At 38.8% G+C, this 14412-nt stretch overlaps 1 protein-coding gene across 2 annotated transcripts in view; it reads right to left on the reverse strand.

Moving 5' to 3' along the window:
• Positions 1-429: 429 nt before the first annotated feature.
• LOC140741799 (transketolase-like) overlaps positions 430-14412 on the reverse strand; it is a 45123-nt gene continuing 31140 nt past the window's right edge. For both annotated transcript variants that reach the window (XM_073072197.1, XM_073072196.1), the window contains exons 9-14: positions 14115-14271; positions 13723-13853; positions 10795-10878; positions 6372-6468; positions 2880-3002; positions 430-2170 (exon numbers count right to left, since the gene is read on the reverse strand). In XM_073072197.1, coding sequence (XP_072928298.1) covers positions 1992-2170; positions 2880-3002; positions 6372-6468; positions 10795-10878; positions 13723-13853; positions 14115-14271 — 771 coding nt within the window. In that variant the 3' untranslated portion in view covers positions 430-1991. The remainder of the gene's footprint in view (positions 2171-2879; positions 3003-6371; positions 6469-10794; positions 10879-13722; positions 13854-14114; positions 14272-14412) is intronic.

Here is a 14412-nt window from a genome sequence, read left to right on the forward strand (position 1 = left end):
TACGTAACACAGGAAAGACAATTAAATCTTAAAATTGTGTGGTACAGACTCTCGTGCAGTGTTGAGGCTCTAGTTTTACTTTTTGAGAGAGCAGGAGTGACCCAGGAAGAAAGGGGTGGGTGGGTGCAGAATCAAAACTGTTCCCCGACACATAGCCATTCATTAATCATTGTTGGAGGAGCTGTCTTTGAGAACAATTCTACATGCAACAGATTCTTGTATCATTCTACCAAAAGATGCTCTGATTGAATATTTGAGCAGCAGATTATTTTGAGCTGTACTGCACCTTCCAAATATAAAACAAAAAATATTAGCACTTTGGAGTTGTATGAAATGTTCAGCACACTATACTACTCTATGAAAGTATCATAAATATGTCCAATAAACTAATTTGCCAGGAGTTATTACAAAAGTACAAACAAAACAAACTCATTGGAACTGTAGAAATTTATTTTAAACGCAAACATGTTTTTGTTTTAATTCTGAAGATTTTTCTAAACCAATTTTCAAAAGTACAGTAGCCAGCTTCCTACTTCCACATCACTCCAACAATATCTTTCATCTGATAGCATAATATGATTTAAACCAACATTTGGAAACAAAATCCAGTGACAACAGCCACGAGAAAATTTCAGAATTTTTACTATTTATAAAAATGTTATTATCTTGCTGTGTCAGAGTACTTCCTAAAGATAACTTTCATTTCTGAACTTAAGTTGAAAATTATATATTCAAAAATCTTTTACACATTAAAAAGTTTTAAAAATTCTTTCAACAGCTTTTTAAAAAAACATCCCAGCAGAAAAATGTAAAGCAGCATTATATATGCACCTGACTGGCACAAAACCAACTTGTTTGTCACAGTAGCAGTCCAATTTTCAATGCTACTTTGGTTTATTTTATCACTGCAAGAACTTTGCAAGATTATAAAACGTAGCTATTAACTGTACACCGTCACTGAGCACTGGTGAGGGGAGAAAATATATTGCATGAAGAAAGGGATTAACTGAATTTCAATGAATTTAAATTTATCAGGGCCCAGTAATCATTAGCAGCAACCAATAGGTGAACAACAGCTATTTATGTTGATACCTTATTTTAGATGCTGAAAAGGGATGGTTTCAGGATATTCTACAGTATTAAGCCATGTAAGGTAAAGGGCAAGTTACCAAAGGTAAATTGAAAAGGAATACACTAGAGGTCAGATTAAGGAAGGATATAAAAGGAGGTGGGGGATTGATGTAGACTAGAGCTAGATGGCCATGTTGAGGTGCAAAGCTCCAAAACGATTTAAATACAAGGAAGTCAAGATGAGTTGGCAAGGATAGCTTAATGAGTGATTAAGACATTTATTTGATGGGATAATGAGCACTGTTTGGGGTAAATGGTAGTTAATGCAGTGCATTAAGAAGGATAGCATGAGAACACAGGTTTAAAGGGTCTGAAAATGACCAAGACGTAGTGACTTCACAATGAGAGAAAGCCAGAAGTGGACAAGGATCTAAAAGGAAAGTATAAAGTTTTAGTGACTATTGAAACCAATACACTTAAATAGCATGCTGAGATTGTAGATAGCTGATTCAATCTAAATCTAGTTTGGGTAGATGTTGGAGTCTCTGCCATTGGTTAAGAGGTGAACATATTCTAGCCACAGCTGCCCTTAAGACGGGGAAACAAACTGTCAATGGGTGGTTTTCCCCACAAGTAACACGTTAAACAGTATCAGGGGCTGTAAATATCAGCACACCATTAAACAAACATGTTTCGTGACTATTAGCTCAGCACTGGAACAGAAAACATTTCCAGTGGCTGGAAAACAATTGGAAACATCAAATATCACCACAGAACTACTTCAACATTTTTCAATTAGCTTTCATAGATCATTTTAAAGATTACAATTATGTAAACCCAAGAAATACATAAAGCACTTTCTAATAAAAAACAAACTGCTGAAAAGTATTAAAATTCATCCCACATTAACAACGTGGGCACTATTGCTGATTCCCAATGATGCATTTCACGGTTTTCATTATTGCATTTGCATCAATCTCAAACTTTTCCAGCAGCTCAGCTGATGTTGCACTAAATGGGACACCAGACACTGCCATGCGGTGCACTTTAATATTGGGATCCAAAGCAACAGCAGCTGCCACGGCCTCACCAAGACCACCTACAACCAAAGAGAAAATAGTTATCTTATTGCTTAATTAATTCAAAGATATACACAATGACTGTAAAAGATGGGGTGGGGGGGAAGGTATGTGAACAACTAGACTAGCTAGAAATGGCACTTATTGTACATTTTCTTAGGAAACAGACAGTCTAATACACAATTTGAAAAGGATATTAGAACATAGTACAGGAACAGCCCTTCAGCTCATGACACCTATTACTGTCGAACGGTAAACACGAGAAACAAAACTTAAGCAGCCTAGAAAGAGTAGAAATTAGAAATAAAAGAATATTTTTCAGTGTATTTTGAGGAGGTACCGGTATTTAAAGTTGGGGTGAAATAATGTTTTTGGCAAACTTCATATTTCATCTAGGAACGTTTACTCAATGAACCTTCTCATTTGTACGACACAGATCCCATGGTTTTACAAGCAGAAATAAGCCCACAAACTTCAGCTGCATGCATCTGCAAATGAGAAGCCATATTCTTTTGTATTGGGACATCTTAGGTTCAGGACACTTCAATGATAGTTTATTGAAGTTTCAATGATTATTTAGAGAATAAAATGCAACTCACAACTCTCCACTTTCAATCTAACTGCAAAAAAATGCAAAATGTTTGGCCCTTACAAATTATGCAAGTAGTTTCAAAGCAAGTATTTCATCCAAATATGCCTTTGCTGCTCAAATGCATTTTAAAACCGTACCTTCATAATAGTGGTCCTCCACAGTGATAATCTGCTTAGTTTTGGTGCTTTTGGTACAAGCAACGATTGTTTTATCATCAAGCGGTTTGATAGTAAATGGATCAATCACTCGAACGAACACGTCTGGAACATCAGGTGCAAATGTTTATTTTATTACACAAATGCTAAAAAATATCATTTCAAGTACAGATTTAAAAATAATCTGAAATGGCAAGAAAATGATAAGTATTTGAATAATTTGAAAGCTTGATCATTTGCACTCAATGGCACTTCCAGAGATCGTCATTAGTAAATCTCATCATAACATCCTGCAAAAATCTTGTATTCTCTGGTATTACTACCTTTCCCCTTCCAAAATATTCCATACTTCCTCCACCTATCTATCTAGATATCTTCCATTATTTCTCTTTGTTATGAATGTACCACAGCTCTGAGGGGCCGAAGGGTGCGGGGGTAGCCCCCTCCTTTGTGAGAATCGCAAGATCACTATTGAGTCAATTCAGGAGACACAGGAAATGAGAGAAAGACATGCAGAATCCACAAAAGGGTTAGAATGTGTCCTGGCCTCCGAAAGGCGGACCCATTGATACCGGCTATTGTCTCTTGGAGACGGACTTGTGTATTGCATCCTGGACGATGCAATCAAAGCCCCAGGCAATGAACTAAGGAGGAGGTTGGTGGAGGGATTGCATCATCCCCAACCTGATTGACACCTGAGACCCTGTGAGTCAGGATAAAAAGAGGGTCTGTGGGAAAAGCCCCTCAGACGCACCAGAAGAAATGCTAGCGATCCCGTAATAGCTAAAGCCGGTGGAAGGCCTCGTGCGTCCACTTCCATTTGCCCGGAATCGGCGACCTTTGCCACGGAAAAACGGTTTTTAGCCAACAACGGGGAACTCAACTCTCAGCGACTCTTGAAGGATTGACATCGTAAACAGAATGGGCAAGTTTTAACCCGTCTCTCTCTCTCTCTCTCTCTCTCCAACAATTGCCACACAGGGTCCCCAACGGCTGCAGCCTGTATGAACTGAACGAACTATATACTTCCATCGGACAATTCATTATCCCCTAGACAACGATACAGCTTATTTCTTATTGATTATTATTATACCTGCGCTTTTAGATTTAGTATTGACAACGTATATTATCTGTGTGTTTGCATTGATATTATTTTTGTGTATTTCTATCAATAAATACTGTTAAAAATAGTACCATCAGACTTCAACGGACCTCTCTATCGTTGCTGGTAAGTGACCCAGTTACGGGGTACGTAACATCTTCAAATGAGAAAATTCTACATGTTCCTTTGGTGGATAGGTATATTAACATATTTTGGTATTACTCTTGATATCATTCATTAATAGCACATAATAATATTTTCTATTCTTGGACTGACCATTGCTCTTCAGTTACTCATTTCTTTGCATTCAACAATTTCCAAAAATGATAAAATTGCAATATATATTGTTTATTTTGATTCTAAAGCTGTGTTTAAGTTTACCCATTTCCTCAATGTGCTCAACTTAAGTAATAATGGCTGGAGTATCATTTATACAAAATAAAAATTTCTGATTTGCACCCCAATCGCACCTATGGCACAAAATCACTAATTTACATTGATGTTTGCTTTCAAATTTATTTAGAGATTATGCTATTCAGTTCAAAAATACACGCGCTGAAGGATCTTCAACATTAACCATTTTTTCTCTTTCCACAGATGCTGCTCAAATTAGTGATTTTCCAATTTACTTTTAATTCACATTCTAGCACCTACTTTTCTGTTTTAAATTGTAATGTATGTTCCTTGCTATCTTTATTTCAGTGAGAGTGAAAGTAAGCCTAGAATGAATATTTTTGTTCACACTTGGATCCAAATATATTGCTATATAAATCAGTAAATAGAAAACTATACCGAGTAACTCTAAATACTGAGAATCTTTAATGTCAACAAGATTCATTCCCTTAATTTCATTGCCCACTCCTACAAGTTTCAAGGTAAGCTACATTTATGTAGCTATCAAAATGTTTCTGATCATTTTAATCTTGACAGTTATTTAAAAATTGTTGAAATTATATTAGTGATTATTTGACTACTGCAGTTCTAATATACTGCCTCCAGTTGAATAATATTTTATATAACCATATAACAATCACAGCACGGAAACAGGCCATTCTGGCCCTCCTAGTCCGTGCCGAACTCTTAATCTCACCTAGTCCCACCTACCCGCACTCAGCCCATAACCCTCCACTCCTTTCCTGTCCATATACCTATCCAATTTTACCTTAAATGACACAACTGAACTGGCCTCTACTACTTCTACAGGAAGCTCATTCCACACAGCTATCACTCTCTGAGTAAAGAAATACCCCCTCGTGTTTCCCTTAAACTTTTGCCCCCTAACTCTCAAATCATGTCCTCTCGTTTGAATCTCCCCTACTCTCAATGGAAACAGCCTATTCACATCAACTCTATCTATCCCTCTCAAAATTTTAAATACCTCGATCAAATCCCCCCTCAACCTTCTACGCTCCAATGAATAGAGACCTAACTTGTTCAACCTTTCTCTGTAACAAGTGCTGAAACCCATATTATTTACTTACTTAGACATCCAGCATGGAACAGGCCCTTTTGGCCCACTGAACTGCACCACCTACTGATTTAACCCCAGTTTAATCACAGGACACTTTACAATGGCCAATTAACCTAGTCACTGGTAAGTCTTTGGACTGTGGGAGGAAAACCACGGGAAGAACATACGAACTTTCTTACAGAGGTCACTGGAATTGAACTCCAACACCCCGAACTGTAACAGCATCGTGCGAACTGCTGCGCTACCATGGCGTCCTTTGCTTAATTTTCTCCATTCCCAACGTTCTTGTTATTTTCCTCAGGCCTTACCTTACTAGATTCAACTTGGCAAGCAAAGGAGAGCAAATCTTCTAAGCTCCATTCTTATCATTCCATATTCACAATACAAATCTCCACAAAAACTCCTATCAATTTTAATCTTCTGAAATCTGGTGGATTTTTTGTAGCACAATCAAACATTTAAATGTTTGCAAGACAATGCTTTAATGTGCAGAAACTATTTGAATAAGCTGGTGATTCTCATTTCTATTTACAAATCTCATCCTTGGCTCAGTGGCAATACGTTTTTAACCCTTATCTGTATTTTCTAGGGATGGCGTGGGTTAAAATCTGAATGTCATACTAAAGGGAATGATGAATTATTGGAGGTTTCACAATTCTACATGATTCACATCACACCAATTCATTCAATATCTATTAAATTGTTTGCACTTCATTAAATTATCAAATTGGTATGTGAGGGATGGTGCAATTTTATAAAAGCAATTCAATCATAATGTAAAATGAACTGCAGTTACATTTATAAAATTTGTAAGGGTTATGTAATTATTTGTGATAGAAAACAACATACTGTGATCTGCTCTAGAAAAGGAATTGTGGTTTCAACAGTTTTTAATATTTACCTTCTTCGGCCAGCTGTGTGGCTGCAGCTAATGCCTCACGCATTGTCACCCCAGCAGCAACAATGGTCAGCGCATCCTTATCAGTCTTCCGCAGTACCTGCCAGAATGTACAAGTTTCTTTTAATTAATGTCACTGAACCTTAAGCATAGAAGTGTTAAAATCTACAGAATAAACAGGAGATCAGATTACTAATTAGGATATACTACATTATTTTTAGAGCAAATACCTTGAATTGAGCTATCCTGTATCAACAAAAGATATGTTTCAAAATACAGAAAGTTTGAATTTTTGAAACTAGCAAGTCTTGTCAGGAGTGAGCTACTCTTTGAAGTAGCGAGTGAGAGCAATATATCTGCAAAGTGGGAGCCATTTGAAAACAGCAAGTCTTATTGGGAGTGAGTTTTATTTGAGCGAAGTGTACACAGTGTGTCTATTGTTGGGAGTGGGCCAGTGTTAGAGTGATCAAGCTTTGGCAAGAATAGATGGAAGCTAAGTGCACTGAGTCATTTGTTATAATTTGTTTCTGATTGCAGATCTTGAGCTTGAGAAGTTGGAGCCAGGAGGGGCCATGAAAAATCCTTGGCAAGTAGGAGTAAAGAGAATCCCAAGGCATTCTGTATATACATTTGGAGCACGAGGATTAACTAGGGAAAGGAGAGGACCACTTAAGGATAAAGGGAGAACATTGGCCTGGATGCGGAGGATGTGGTTGAGGCCTTTAATAAGTATTTTACATCATTACTTACCAAGGAAAAGGACATGGATAGGGAGGCCAGTGCCAGAGTATTAACATTGAGAGATATTAATACTAGGGCATTTTGAAGTAAAGGAAGAGGTTGTGTTGGGTCTCTTGAAGAGCATTAAGATTCTGAGACAGAGTAGACAGAATAGTTTTCCCAGGGTTGAAGTGTCTCATACCGGATTGCGTGCATTTAAGATGAGAGGTTCGAGGAGGCAAGTTTTATTTTAAAAAAACACAGAACGGTAGGTGCCTTGAGTGTGCAGCCTGGGGTTGTGGTAGAAACAGGTATATTAGAGTCTTTTAAGAGTTGTTTAGATAGGCACATGAATGTGAGGAAAATGGAAGGATATGGACACTGCATATGCAGAAAATATTAACTTAATTGGCAAGCTAATTATTAATTTAACATCGCTGAGTGAAGGACATGTTCCTGTGCTATACTGTTTAAAAAAATTCTGAACATACCAGTAACACAAAGAATTCCTCAATTCATTAACCACATTATATCCAATTTCTGTTTATGAAAATACACATCAGAATCTGGCTTAATATTACTGACAACGTCATGAACTTTGTTGTGTTGTGGCAGTACATAACCTGGAGAAAGCCTGACCTGCTGTTCCTCCAGCATTTTGTGTGTTGCTTTGGATTTCTAGCATCTGCAGATTTTCTCATGTGTAGGTAGATTTAGATTTTCTCATGGGTAGGTTTTCGATGTTCAGTCAGAAATCTGATAGCAAAAGGGAATAAACTGTTCTAAAATGTTGAGTGTGTACCTTTAGGCTCCTGTACCTCCTTCTGATGGTAATAATAAGAGGGCATTTCCTGGGTGATGGGGCTCCTAATGATGGATGCCACCTTTTGAGGCATTGCCTTTTGAAGACGTTCTAAATGCTGGGGAGGCTAATGCCCATGAGGGAGCTGGCTGTGTTTGCAACCTTCTGCGGCTTTTTTTCAAGCCGATGCAGTGGCTCCTCCATACCAGACAGTGATGCAGCCAGTTAAAATGATTTCTGCAGTATCTGTAGAAATTTGTTAGTGTATTTGATGACAAACCAAATCTCCTCAAACTCCTAAATGAAATACAGCCACTGATGTGCCTTCTTTTTTTTTGTCTTTTTAAAAAAATGTCTTTTTTACAACTGCATGGCACTGCTGGATATCAACTTCAAGTACTGCAGGTTTACTCCTTCAGCGAGGAGCTTGATAGAAGAGCTGGATCCCGTGCAACCCTTGATGAACGGTCTCAGTCCGGAATGCGACTGATTCATTTCCATAGATGCTGGCTGACCTGCTGAGTTCCTCCAGCATTTTGCCTTGCATTTCCAGCATCTGCAAATTTTCTCGTGTCTGTATTGACCTTGTTGCTGCCTGCTACAGACGGGTGTTGAGAGTCTGTGTGCGAAGGCAGTGTGAAGTCTAACAGCAAGTGATTGTCTTAGACATTTTTCTTGTGATCTCAAGACCCTGTTGGACATCGGTATAGTCGGCCCTTCTTATCTGCGGGGGATTGGTTCCGAGACCCCCGCGGATAACAAAAAACGCGGATGCTCAAGTCCCTTATTTAAACCTATTTCAGTGCGGTGGTCTTTAGGACCCAGCGGAACCCCGGACTTTATTTAACCTGTCTCAGTGCAGTGGACATTAGGACCCGGCGGTGCAGCTCTGAATCCGCAGTGTTTCTGTTCACGAAAATAATCACGAGCACGATTGAAAATAAGGTGGAAGTAATAAAGCAATTGGAAAGAGGTGAAACGCCATCGGTCATTGGAAAAGTGTTAGGCTACAGTCAGTCAATGATTGGAACAATTTTAATGGAGTATGTGAAAGGCCCTGCCCTGATGAAAGCTACGATTTCTACTAAGCAACGCAGTGGTTTAATTATTGAAATACGTATGTTTCTTAAGTGTTTTATATGCATAGAAAGGTAAAATATGTACTATATACTAAGAAAAACGTTTGACTAACTGACACTAAATAATACCGGATGTACCTGTTCCGACTTCAAATCCGACTTAAAGACGGATTCAGGAACAGAACTCATTCATAACCCGGGGACTGCCTGTACTTTTAAGTCATTTCTAGATTACTTATAATACCTAATACAATGTTAATGCTATGTAAATAGTTGTTATACTGTATTGTTTAGGGAATAATAACAAGAAAAAATAGTCTGTACATGCTCAAACAATGAGTGCTGGAAAGAGAACTCCCAGATTTTCCCGATCCGCTGTTGGTTGAATCCGCGCGTGCGGAATCTGCGGATAAGGAGGGCCGACTATATTGTGGAATGCTGCAAACAAGAGAAAATCTGCAGATGCTGGAAATTCAAACAACACACACACACACACACACACACACAGTGCTGGAGGAACTCAGCAGGCCAGACAGCATCTATGGAAAAAGAGTATTGTCGACATTTTGGGATGAAACCCTTCAGCAGGACTGGAGAAAAAAATATGAGTAGTAGATTTAAAAGATGGCTGGGGGGGGGGTGGGGGAGTAGAGAGAGAAAAACACAAGGTGATAGGTGAAACCTGAAGGGCGAAAGGGACGAAGTAAAGAGCTTGGAAGTTGACAGGTGAAAGAGACAGAAGGCCATGGAAGAAAGAAAAGGGAGGAGGAGCACCAGAGTCAATGGGTGGGCAGGGTGGCCTCCTCACAACATTGCAGGAGACCATGGATAGATATAATCGGAATTGGAATGGGAAGTGGAATTACCAGAAGCTGAAGAAGTCAATGTTCATGCAAGTTCAGTACACTGGTTTACTGGCAGGACCGAAGGCAGGGGAGCTGTCTGGCCTTGGTTATAACATGCTGCCTGTTTGTGGCTGCACAGGAGAGAGGTGTCGGGAGTCAGTGCCTACAGGTGATGTTGCATGGCGTTCATGCTGGTGACAGTGACCTCTAGTGTTCACTTAATGAAAGACATGATGGTTGCATTCATCTACTGACTGCTGTGGCTCTGCTCTTGCCAACAACACTCATGGATTCAGGGATTTGGGCTATTTTTTTGTGACTATGTTTACTGATCTCTTATACGTGCTATATGTTTTGTGCTGTGCATGACTGCTGGTACTGAGTCTTGTACCTTGGCCTCAGAAGAACCCCGTTTCATTTGGCTATATTCATGGTTATTGTATGGTTGGATGACAATTAAATTGAACATCTTCATAATTGCACCAATATGATGGATCCAGGATAGATCTTCAGAGTTGTTGTCACATTATAGCACAACTACTTGTATTTGAATTTTCACATGGTTCTGTGGATAATTCTGTACTTGAGAAGACTCTTAAATGCAAGGCTAATTTGCATCAAGATTACACCAGCAGGATCGGGACCAATTCTTAACTATTTAAACTAAAACAGACGAGTGTAGCTGATGCATGATCATCAATAAGTACAATATTTAATATAAGCCCTTGAATTCTCTAAATTAATGATACTATGGATAATATGGTTGATATAGCCCAGGAACAAACTGTAACAGGGTAATAACAGATAACACAAAAATGGGTAACTAAAAGCCACCAAAAGAATCCAATCCTCTCATGAGAAAAAGACACTGCTAATCAAGCTTGCTTGCCTACAACTGGAGTGGCATGTTCATTCAAACAAGAATGAAATGAGAAGCCGCTCCATGAGTTTTCATGAATAACTTCTGCTACCGTGCTTACCTTAGCTTTTCCAACTTCAAATATTTCAGTATTTTTATAAATTACTGTAGTCTCTGGACGACTGGTTCGAATGAAACAGATACCCTGGAGGTGAAACCAAAATTTCAGTCAGTAAGTAAAATATGGCTAAATCCACAGAAAATATTCCAAATAAAACCAATACTGGACATCATTGAAGAAAAACTGTTGTATCTGATTCAAGATTATGGTTCAGCTCCATCTAGGGAAGGAAAATATAATGTTAATTGAAACTTCAACACTGTAAAATCACACTGTGAAGCACTTTAAGTAATCTTATAACCATGATACAAGTTCACATTTTTTTTCTAAACAAGATCAAATGCCATACTTGTTAATCAGTCTTGGTCAAAAGTAACACTGCATTTTGGTCGCAAAATAACTTTAAGACACAGGAGCAGAATTCTGCCATTTGGCTCATTGAGTCTGCCCCACCATTCCATCATGGCTGATTCATTCTCCCTCTCAGTCCCCTTCTGTGCAAGTCTACAATCAAACCAAATGTTAATTTTATGAAAAAATTTACACTACAACTTCCAATCATTTTCAGTTAATTGGGCTGCAAATCTACTGCACTGGGAATCTAGCCGCACAATTTATTACTGTAATGCAGAGCAGAATGCAGTTGCTAACTTTTCCCAAATACTGCAGTGCTTAAAAAACATCATTAATGTTCGAGAATGCTAAAAATCTGTGTAGAGAAAGAAAAACAGAGTTAACATCTATAGTTCATGACCTGTGAAATTGTTTCAAGCAAAGCCTTGTAATTCTGGAAATATAAAGACTAGAGAAATGTTGGAATACTCAGGTCAGGCAGCATTAGCAAAAAATAGAATAAAAGCTAACATTTCAGTTTGAAGACACTTAATCAGAACTCAGGAAAGAGAAAACAAGTTAGTTATAAGTTACAAAGAAGGTGAGGGAGGAGGAATGGAAAGTACAATGGCAATACCTTTGATTGGATTGGGGACTTTAATGCCATGGTGATGAAGCCAACTAGATGATAGATTAATAAGTTACAAAGCAAGCAAAAAGGACATGTAAAATCTATACATCATATGTCAGAACTGCAGGAAATGCCCAGTCAATCAGATAGTGTTAGTAAAGGAGGAAAAGAGTTATAAACAACAGATGGATAAGCTACAACAGGAGGCCAGAGATTGCCAAAAATCGATCTCCATCCAATGTGGATGAAAGATGTTCTGTTCCTCAAGCATCATTGGACAACATTGAAATGGCACAGGAGGCTAGAGAGATGGAAGTGGGATAGAAAACTAAAATGATAAAGTGATTGAACATAGAATGGTCACCCGGCCTGCATTTGGTTTCTCCATTAGAGGAGACCATTTTGTGAGCAATGAATGTAATAAATATACTTGATTGAAATAAACTGCCGCATTACCTGAATGAGTTATTTGATCCGCTGGATGATAAGTTCAGATAAGGCAAAAGAACTGGTGTGAAGCCTCCTGCTATGTATTGAGAAAGTGCTATTAAGAATGAGATCGGTATTGATAAAAGATTGGAATAGGGAGTCACACATAAATGGGTCCCTTCAGAATGGGGAAGGTCTGTCTGATGGTATAATCTCATTGAAGGTAACATAAACTGAAGAGGAGTGGAAGGTTAGGACCAGCAGAACTCTAATTTTGCTCATTCGAGAGGAGGAGTTCAGAACAGAGATGCAGGATAAAAATGTGGTACAGTCAGTGACCATGGTAGTTAAGATAGCTATCTCACAAGAACCTGAATGGAACTGAAAATATGATAGAAATGGAGGAACACGAGGGTCATACAGCACAGAAATAGGCCCACTGAGTCCAAGCCATTAATCCTATTAATTCATAAATTAAACCATTTATGCTATTTTAAATCTTTCATCCCCAACTCCATCCCAATTTTCCTGCCACTATCAATTGCTAGGAAAATTTATAATAGCCAATTAACTGAACAAATAGCATACTTTTGGCATACAAGAGGAAACAGGATCATCCAGGAGAGAACATGTGGTCACAGGGAGTATGTGCAAATTTTACATTGTGCTAATATTATCTTCCTGGAGAGGGATGGGCTCCATCAGGTTTCAGATGCCCAAGACATGCTGTACGATGAGCAATCACCAAAAATATCAGTGCAAAAAGCTTGTCATGATGGCGTCCCGACAACTCCATCAGGAGTTAAGGGCGTGTGCGTGCACATATATACACACAATGTTATCTTGGGATAATGGAAATGGTTCAGGTGGCAGGGTGGGAGGAAATATAGTTGAAATCACTGTGGAAATCAGAGGACTTAAAGAATGTTTGTCACTAAGCTCTCTGGAGAGAACAGAGTGGTCCATAAAGGAAAGAGAAGACTCTGAACAATGGACCACGTGAGAGAAAGGCGAAGTGGAAAATGACAGCAAGAGTAATAAACTTCAATTTCTGTATGAGTGCTGGAAGCAACACCAATACAGTCATCAACGTATCAGCAAGTGTTGAGCTAAGGAGCCCAAGAAGGACTGAAACTAGGAGCACTTGGGTAGAACTGAAGAAGTTGTTCAGTGTGGGAACATTCAACCAGGCACATCTTGATTGAGAGAAGTGCAAGTAAATCGCTGCTTCGTCTGAAAGGACTATCTGACGTGGTTAAAGAACAGTAGTTAAAGGAGAATGATTAGTGGAATAAAATAACTGATAAGCGAATAGTCCCCTTGGAATTCACTTCCAGAATTCTGTAAGATTTTCTTTTGATTTTCAAAGAATCGTCATCCCCAAATTGATACTGCTCTCTATTCTCAGGATGACTGGGGTTACAGGTCATTGGGGGGGGGGGGGGGTGGGGAACAAACTGATGGTTTAATAGTTGCTCCGCTGTTAGGAGCCGTGTGGTTTTAAAAGGTGCTGAATTAAAGTTTGCAGCCTATACCTTGGTGTTAGCAGCTAGTTCCACTGCCCGTTCAGTTGAAACAGCATCACTTGGATAGAAGACTGTTGAGGAGGGAATGGCACGAAACAAAGCCAAATCTTCCAGACCCATTTGTGAAGGCCCATCCTCACCTAAAAAGAATTAGCAGCATTAGAGAATATTCTACTGCTCTTGGAGGGAAATACAAGTTCGGATTCCAAGGTAGGGACAAGATGAAGGAAAATTCACCTGATACCTTTCTTTCCTCATAGGTAATGTACAACAACTTTTAGAAGTTACTGAAAAACCTATACAAGCCTGCATTCAGCGCAGGTAGAATGCTGGAAAGGGCGTTAAAGAAAAGCCTCCAGATGAATTAGGGATTTTAGTAGAAGTATTTAGATTAAACTCACCAATTGAAATACCACAGTGGGATCCAACGAGATTAATATTACTTTCAGAAATTGCTGCCATACGAATCTGATCAAGTGCTCGACAAAAGAAAGTCGCAAAAGTGCTGGCGAAGACAACGGTCCTGTCCCGTGCACAACAGCCTACACCAACACTCACCTGCAAAGGTAAAAAAATATTATCTTATACAAATGTTCACACTATAAACAATCTCAAATGATTTCCTGCTACAGTGTAAACACGCCAGAAAGAAAAAAGTTAGCAAATAGCTAAGATTATTTGGGTGGCAACCCATGAGCA

Source organism: Hemitrygon akajei, chromosome 19 (genome assembly GCF_048418815.1).
Source record: "Hemitrygon akajei chromosome 19, sHemAka1.3, whole genome shotgun sequence".
Taxonomy (NCBI): Eukaryota; Metazoa; Chordata; class Chondrichthyes; order Myliobatiformes; family Dasyatidae; genus Hemitrygon; species Hemitrygon akajei.